This window comes from Lipotes vexillifer, unplaced genomic scaffold (assembly GCF_000442215.2).
Source record: "Lipotes vexillifer unplaced genomic scaffold, Lipotes_vexillifer_v1.1 scaffold459, whole genome shotgun sequence".
NCBI lineage: Eukaryota > Metazoa > Chordata > Mammalia > Artiodactyla > Lipotidae > Lipotes > Lipotes vexillifer.
The window spans coordinates 3,423,894-3,431,641 of NW_006769874.1; the positions used below are offsets into that span (position 1 = coordinate 3,423,894).

The 7,748-nt window shown below is 51.5% G+C and overlaps 1 protein-coding gene across 2 annotated transcripts in view; it reads left to right on the top strand.

Moving 5' to 3' along the window:
• The window catches only part of FAM120B (family with sequence similarity 120 member B), a 50,857-nt gene that overhangs the window by 37,412 nt on the left and 5,697 nt on the right, over positions 1–7,748 (top strand). For both annotated transcript variants that reach the window (XM_007445927.1, XM_007445926.1), the window contains 3 exons: positions 3,006–3,212; positions 4,601–4,709; positions 7,348–7,440. In XM_007445927.1, the coding sequence (XP_007445989.1) occupies positions 3,006–3,212; positions 4,601–4,709; positions 7,348–7,440 (409 nt within the window). The remainder of the gene's footprint in view (positions 1–3,005; positions 3,213–4,600; positions 4,710–7,347; positions 7,441–7,748) is intronic.

A 7,748-nucleotide genomic window follows, 5' to 3' on the forward strand; every position in this document is an offset into this window, starting at 1 on the left:
AGCGCTCAGGGCTCAGCTCCTCCTTGTCTTCATTCCAAAGCACCTTGAGTCCTGTTTCCAAAATACGGCCGCTTTTATTTATGACTTTTATTGGTAAGGCCATACCTTAGCCACATGGAATTAGTCGATGCTCACCAGCGACTCCGAGTCCGGATTCAGGGTCAGCCAGGGTCAGCCGGGGTCAGCCACTCTGACTTGTTCCCTAAATTCCAGTTCTTTGGGGAAGAAGGAGGCTTGCTCTGTGACTTTCTCTGTTGCTGGAAGGTAACCTCAGATTTTGATTCTGCAACCGGTGAAAATCTTCTGCTTTTTCAACACAAGCAACTGTTTATGTTTGGAATACAGACTTGGTTTAACATTTGAAAACCGGTGTGATTCACTTCGTTAGTACCACGCATGATGCAGAGAAAGTGTTCGGTTGAATTCAGTACTCGTTTGTCGTAAAAAGTCTCAGCAGACCAGGACTGGAAGGGAATTTCCTTGATCCAACAAAGAGTATCTACAACAGAAATCAGACCTGATGGTAAAACAGTGGAAGTTTTTCCACTCTGGTGGGAGTGAGTCAGGGGTGCCTTCTTTCACCACTTGCCTTACACTGGAAGAAAAGAATAAAGCTGTCATTATTATTATTATTATTATTATTTTTATTTTTTTATTTTTAGCTGCTCTGGATCTTCGTTGCTGCGCACGGGCTTTATCTAGTTGTGTCGAGCGGGGGCTACTGTTCGTTGCGGTGCGCAGGCTTCTCATTGCGGTGGCTTCTCTTGTTGTGGAGCACTGGCTCTAGGCACGTGGGCTTCAGTAGTTGCGGCACGTGGGCTTCAGTAGTTGCGGCACGCAGGCTCAGTAGTTGTGGCTCACGGGCTCTAGAGCGCAGGCTCAGTAGTTGTGCCACACAGGCTTAGTTGCTCTGCGCCATGTGGGATCCTCCCGGACCAGGGCTTGAACCCATGTCCCCTGCACTGACAGGCGGATTCTTAGCCACTGTGCCACCAGGGAAGCCCAAGCTGTCATTATTGACAGGTGGCGTGATTGTGTATATGGAAAATCCAGATCTACAGGGCAACCATTAGAATTACTAAGCAAATTTAACAGGGGCTGGTGCAGAGTCAACATACACAATCCAGGTATGTTCTACAGAAACAATAACAAGTAAAAATAACCCCCGCATTTTTTGTGTTTACACTAACATCAAAGAAAAAATATGAAATACTTAGGAAAAATCAACAGCTGGGCCAAGTCTCCACACTGGCAACCATAAAGCATTGCTGACAGGATGTGCCCCTGGGCTGGAAATAGGCTCACTGTTTAAAGATGCCCGTTGTCCGCAGCGTGGTTCATAGGCTCAGCATCCCCAGTCAGCCCCGCATGCAGTGGCGTGTGACAGCACGGAGCGGTGAATGGCCTGGGGAGACCCCAGCAGCGTCAGCCCGGGGAAGCCGGAGCCCGTGTGTGCACTTCACTTCCGGAGCCGGTTCCGTTAGCTCACTGGCGAGCAAGCCCGTTCCTGCTTTGAGGAGTCGGTTAGCGCTACCTCTGGGGACAGTGGGTGCGACAGGGAGGGGCAGAGGGGCTTCTGTGGTCCTGGTGACATTTGCTTTGTGGCCCAGGTGTTGGTTGCCTGGTTTGTTTGAGAATTCAGGCGGCGCACATAGGAGCTGTGCCACACGGAGTGGTATACTCTTCATTTAAAATTTACTTTAAAACGGACAGACAGGTGTGAAGAGATGACCAGAAACGGGCTCCATTACGGGAAAATGTGCTTCATGAGAGAACTGCCCCCAGTACTCAGAAAATATGCAGCCTCTGCGTCAGTTCACCTGACCTTGAGCAGCCATGGTGGGTGCACTGACCTGGGGTTGAGACCTGCCCCGACCCGTGCGGCCTGCAGCGCAGCCTCGGGGCTGGGTGCTGTGCAAAGAGGGGACCGCGGGAGGTGGAGAAGGTCCGGCGGTGGGCAGGCGGGACGGTGCCGACTGACACTGCCACTCGGGCCCCCGAGCACTTGAAGTGGGGTGTGCATCTGAGAAATGGAACATTTGATCTTACTGCACTTAAATTCACACCTCACCCAGGGCCCCAGCTGCTGGTGTGGACAGTGCGGCTCTAGACAGACAGTACTCCGTGTGTGTGGGTGCACAGGGCGAGGGCTCGACGACTGAAATCAGGGAGACGGTGGAAGGTGCTGACGACGACGAGGGGCAGATAGCCTGGTGAGGGCATGGGCAGAGAGACCTGAGGGTCACAACCACGCTTCTCTCAATAAGGGAGGTGAGACCTGACTTAGAAAGGGCGTGAACATCTGTCCCTTTTCCTGGTTTACTTCAATTTTGTAAACTATGTGAGATACATAATGACATTTAAAATCGCTGCTGTTTACTTTGAGCAACACAGATGCACCCGATGCCGACAGACTGAGTTGAACTTGCCTTGTTAACAAAACCCCGTGGACGGTTGCTGGCTGTCAGTTCACTGTGTGTGGTCAGCACAGGCCACGAATTCCAGAAACACGAGCGATTGAAGGTGAAGGGTGTCTCTGCAGGTTCTCACCAAACGGAGCCCCTGCTGTGTCCAAGAACAGGAAGGAGGTTTGACAACAGAATAAATATTTTGTATGGGTGTGACCTTAATTTGTAAGAAGTAATAGACCATCAACCCTATGCAGTAGTAAGCCGTTTTATTCTTAAATGATAGACATTCGTGCAAAACATACCTAATAATGTTCACAGAACTCGGTGTGATTTTTAAAAATGCGGTGACTCATCAGTGTCTAAAATGACCCTGTCTTAGCTTCTCTTCCTTTGCCTTTGCTTTTAAAGAAAGTTTCCCAGTAGGCCCGAGGCTGCGATCCTGTCACCTTCCTGGCAGGTCAGAGCTTTGGCCTTTGCAGCTCCAAGGGTGTCTCTGTGTGCGGAGCAGGTCGCACCCCGAGGGCGCAATGCCTCTGGTTCTCTGCCCGAGTGGCGGCCACCTCCTCACCTTCTCTGTGCGTCTCGTCTCCACAGCTCGACCACGTCGACCCCAGGGCCGTGCAGCTGGGTACCCTCCTGGTCCGCGGCCTCACCACCCTGGTGCTGGTCAACAGTGCCTGCGGCTTCCCCTGGAAGACGTCGGACTTCATGCCCTGGAATTTGTTCGACGGGAAACTGTTTCATCAGAAGTACCTGCTGTCTGAGAAAGGGCACACGGCAGAGGCGCTTGTGGAACAACACGTGAGCTCACGGTTTTCTTTACGCTTAGAAAAAGTAGGCTTGAAATCAGTTGCTCAAGTGCATCACAAAAACTCAGAGTCCTCGGCTGGAGGTCAAAAGGGTCCGCAGCACTGTCTGTCCTCACGGTCATTTTACTTTAGGAACAGACCCCAGAAGTCCGCTCTGAGGAGCCGCAGATCCCAGGCTTTGAAATTGACCCAGAAGTCCGTGAGGCTGCTGGTGCCGGTGGCCTCCTCCGCTGTGGTTGTGCCTCAGGCCTCGGGGTCAGCGTTGCTGAAGCTTCTGCCCCAACCTGTGAGGAGCGAGTGCTTTCGCTGCTTTTCCCCTTTTTGAGTTAAGAATGCATGTTCCCTGCAGAGCTGCCTCTGCAGACATCAGACTAATTCGATAGGAGCGGTGATGATTTGTTACTTGAAAATATTCCCTGAAGGCTGACAGTTTAGTTGGGGTCATTGGCTGCTGTTCTGGCTTTGTAAGTACAACTGCTACACGGTTCCTGGAAGATTTCCAAGTCGGGCCCCGGCCAAGCTCATTTGGAACGTGTGTTAATACCCACAGGACCCTGTGATCAACGAGAGCTGACTGTCTGTGACAGGTCAGCGCTCCACGCCTTCACATCAGGTGGAAAACGTTACTGATGTGCCGGCAGTGCCGCTTCACACACAGACACAGTCCAGGTCGTCATAGGAATGTAAGTGTTCAGAATTTAGAAGCAGCCACGGTTATGTACAGTCAGCAAAAGCAGAGTACTGACAAAAATGTCCTGTAAGTGTGGCCTTAGTACCGAATCAGTGAAAGGTAACAGTAGGCCAGGCTCATGGCCTGCACATCACTGCCATCACGGACCCCTCCCTCCTTTCCTTCCTAATGTCTTGACCAAGTACAAAATGATTACAGGTTCACACTCACTGCTTTAAAACAAGTTAGGGCAGATAGGATCGAATATTCAATAGTACAGATGAGGCTGGAAGAGAAGGTCGCACGTCAGTTCGTTGTCTGTGGCCTTGCTCTTTCCACTTACTGTCTTACAACCAAGAGGAACTGAGGTGGTAACACATTACCGGCATGGATGTTTTAGGTATGATTGTGTGTTAGGGCCATAGATGTCACAGTAGAACGTGAAGGCCCTTTTGGAAATGCTTGTATAGCCTACAGGGGACAGAGAAGGCGTAGCTGCCACTGTCGCCTTTCCAGGGCACGCAGGAGAAGATCAGTTTCTAAGAACATCTTTCTGAGTTGCAGTGTGGAAGGGAAACTGCAGCCATGCTCGCCCACACCACTGCAGTGTCCTTGGGCACAGTATACTGTGTAGTTTCACTCACATAGCTGCGTCTCCCGAGTGCCTGCCTGTGTCTGACACTGCTCCGCCCCATCTGGTCTGTTTGCAGAGGTCCTGGCTCACCAGATTCCATGCCCTGAAGTCAGTCGTGTGCAAGGCCTGCATGAAGGAGAACAGACCCATCGTCAGCAGGCGGCACTGGCGTTCACACCACTCAGGTGGGTCCCAGCCTCTCGGTCCCGGGAGGGGCCCCACTGCCGCGTGCAGCTGCAAGGAGAGGCTGATAAAATTGGAAGAAGAAACAAAATTAAGATGATAGTGTGCTGCTGAGCAGTTTTAAGTCCTGGTCCCCTTAGGAGGGAGTTTTCAAAGGGTTCATGTGCTGAGAGTTAAGGACCCTCCTCTGGGGCTCAGCCTCCTTTCCAGGAGGCCCTGAAGTACACACGCCGCTGGGCTGCTGGGCCTTTATTTGACAGAGGTTTGGACTTATTTTTTCTCATGATAAAAGTACATGAGAAAACATTTAGAATATAAAGAAAATAATGAAAAATGAAACCCAAATAACCTTTAATTCTGTCTCCTGAAGGTAACAGATGTTGAGAGATGTTTTCCTGTGTTTCCGTCTCATGATTATACTCTGCATGCTTTTGTGCCCTGTTCTCCTCGGCACTTGACTTCCAGCGCGATCGTGGTCACGGTGGTCAGGCTCCCCTTAAACAAAATCCCCACCACCACATGCACTGCCTTTGCGTCGTAGCCCCCCGCCTCGAGCTTCCGTTTTTTCTCGTTATACTTGATGCTTCTCTGTGTGTTGTTTCCTTAGGATAGAGTTCCGTTGTTCACAGAATTATAGATCCAAACATAATTGGATTTTAGATAAATGTTGCCAACTTGTTTTCTAAAAACACACGGTCACTTCACACCTTCACCAGAGGGATTAAGAGTTCCTATTTCATGCTTTCTTGACACCACTTAAAAGTTTGTTTTTCTGACTAATTTGATAGATGAAAAAGCCTGTCTCCTTGATTGGGTGCTTCTTTGTTTATCAGTGGAGTCGGACATCTTGTTCAGTAGCTTATTGTGTTGAGTTCATTTTAATCACGTTCTCATGTCCTCGTTTGGGGAGGATCTATACCTGTAACTGTAGCAGCGCCGTTTTTTCTTGATGGAATAGAGAATTACCCCAGATTCCTACTCCCCCAGACCGTCTTGACTTCTGCTCACGCCAGCCCTGCACGTTTCGCTCCGAGAGACTTTGTGCCATGAGGTCGGTGAGGCCTCAGGTCACGTCCAGCTACTGCCGGTCAGTGCTGTGTAAAGGGGCTTCCGGCCCCTCCCTACTCCTAATGGTGACAGAGTCCCTCCTGGCCTCACCCCCTCTCCATCCTTTACCTTTCTCCAGCTGCCTGGGGATAGGCGGCGTTTGAGACCCCAGAGCAAAAGTTCATTCCCTGCAGAAGAAAGAGGCAGCGTTCTCTCTGTGTCCCCTGTTCCCCACATCTGTTGGCAGCATGTCACTCAGGCCGTCTGCCCTGTGAGCATCGCACCAGGATTCCCGTCACTAGTGAGATTGTTAACAGAGCAGTGACAGGCTGGCTGCAGACATGCAGGTGGCAGGATGCAGGCTTTGTCAGCTACAGTAGTCACTGGGATTTGGATGCCTGAACCTCTTTCTGCATTTCAGTCTGACACTCAGGCTTAAGAGGACTGTACATGTGACAAGTTTTCTTGAAAGCCCTAAGACAGCCTGTGGTTTCACAGAGTTTAATGCTGCAGTACGGTCACTCCTAATACAGACAGGAAACTCTGTGATCTCTTTCTGGTGAAGTGTCCGTAAGATGGCAGACCTGGGTGATCCTGTCGAGTTACTCCAGATTATGGAAGAAACGGTTTCAACAGATAATCATGAGTCAATTTACGTGATTTGGAAACTGCTCCTTTTTTCTGTCCTCGATGTCGTCATTTTCTTCACAAATACAGCCTGATATTCTGTGGTTCACTGCCCTGGGCCCCGGTGGCTCGCCAACACCACACAGGTTCTCAGTGGCAGAGCCCAGCCCCTTGGCCCCAGCCCAGCGTCCTTCGGTCACCTGCACGCAGCCGCTGTCTCCTCCTCCCGGGACGAGCTGGTGCCGTTGACAGTTGCCGGTGCCTTTCAGGCCGCTGCCTGCCCTCGGCTGGCAACAGTGTGCGTGGAGGGCAGGGGCCCGGAGCTGAGCCAGCGCAGAGCCGCCTGCCCGTGTCCTCAGAGCGCTGGCTTGCCCCTGTGGCTGCTGCTGGGCAGGCTTGGCCTCCTTTCTTTATGGAATAGTGTGAGGTACCAAGGTAGTGTTTAGAATCACATTTAAATATGTACTTAGACTTGCTAGTACTGAATTCTAGTAGAGACAAGCAGAAGAAGGCGTCAGGGTTTAGGAATTTAGAAGAAGAATTTAGAGTGAGCCGACTGCGTGCCAATGAAGTTTGTGGGGAATTGGGGGGAGAGGGCGGCCGGGTCAGTCCCACCATGTCCCGGAGCCCCGCGTGCTGGTGGCCAGCAGTGCGGGCCTGGGCCTGTGGCCGCTGCCCAGGGCAGCTGCCTGAGGAGGCAGAGAGGAGAACTTACTGCCCTGCTGTGAGGGACCTGACAAGATAGCCTGCTCGTCCCCCACACACACTCTCCTGGGAACAGGTTTAAGTGCAGCCCTGACCCAGCCCCAGCATCTGCATTTTTCAGGGGCTTTCCCTGTGATGGTAAGGACGTCAGAAGTTTGGCAGCTGCCAGCCCAGGGTCATGTTGCTCTACTCTTAAACACGACTGCCATTTGGAGTTCAGCGTCTGGTAGCTGCTGACGTGCTGATCACGTGTCCCCACAGGGCGGAGGGGCCGACAGGGATCCAGCGCCCACAGGATGAGCTCTGGGTACAGCCGGTCTGGCCAAGGACAGCACTGGAGGGACCAGGGGCCAGGTAAGAGGCAGGCGGGGTGGCGGCAGTGTTCCGGAGGAGACTGCCTCGCAGCTGTTTTGGAAATAGGTTGTATGTTTACAAGTAAATAAACAGATAAATGTACTGATAGATCTAAAGTGGAGTAGAGACATAATTGCCGTGCTCGGTGCTAGCCTGCCCCTGCTCTGCTTTATTCATTTTCTGTCAGTTTACTCATCTGTTCAAGACCCAGTTTTTCTTAATTTTTTCTTTTTTTTTTTTTTTTTTTGCAGTGCATGGGCCTCTCACTGTTGTGGCCTCTCCCGTTGCGGAGCATAGGCTCCGGACGC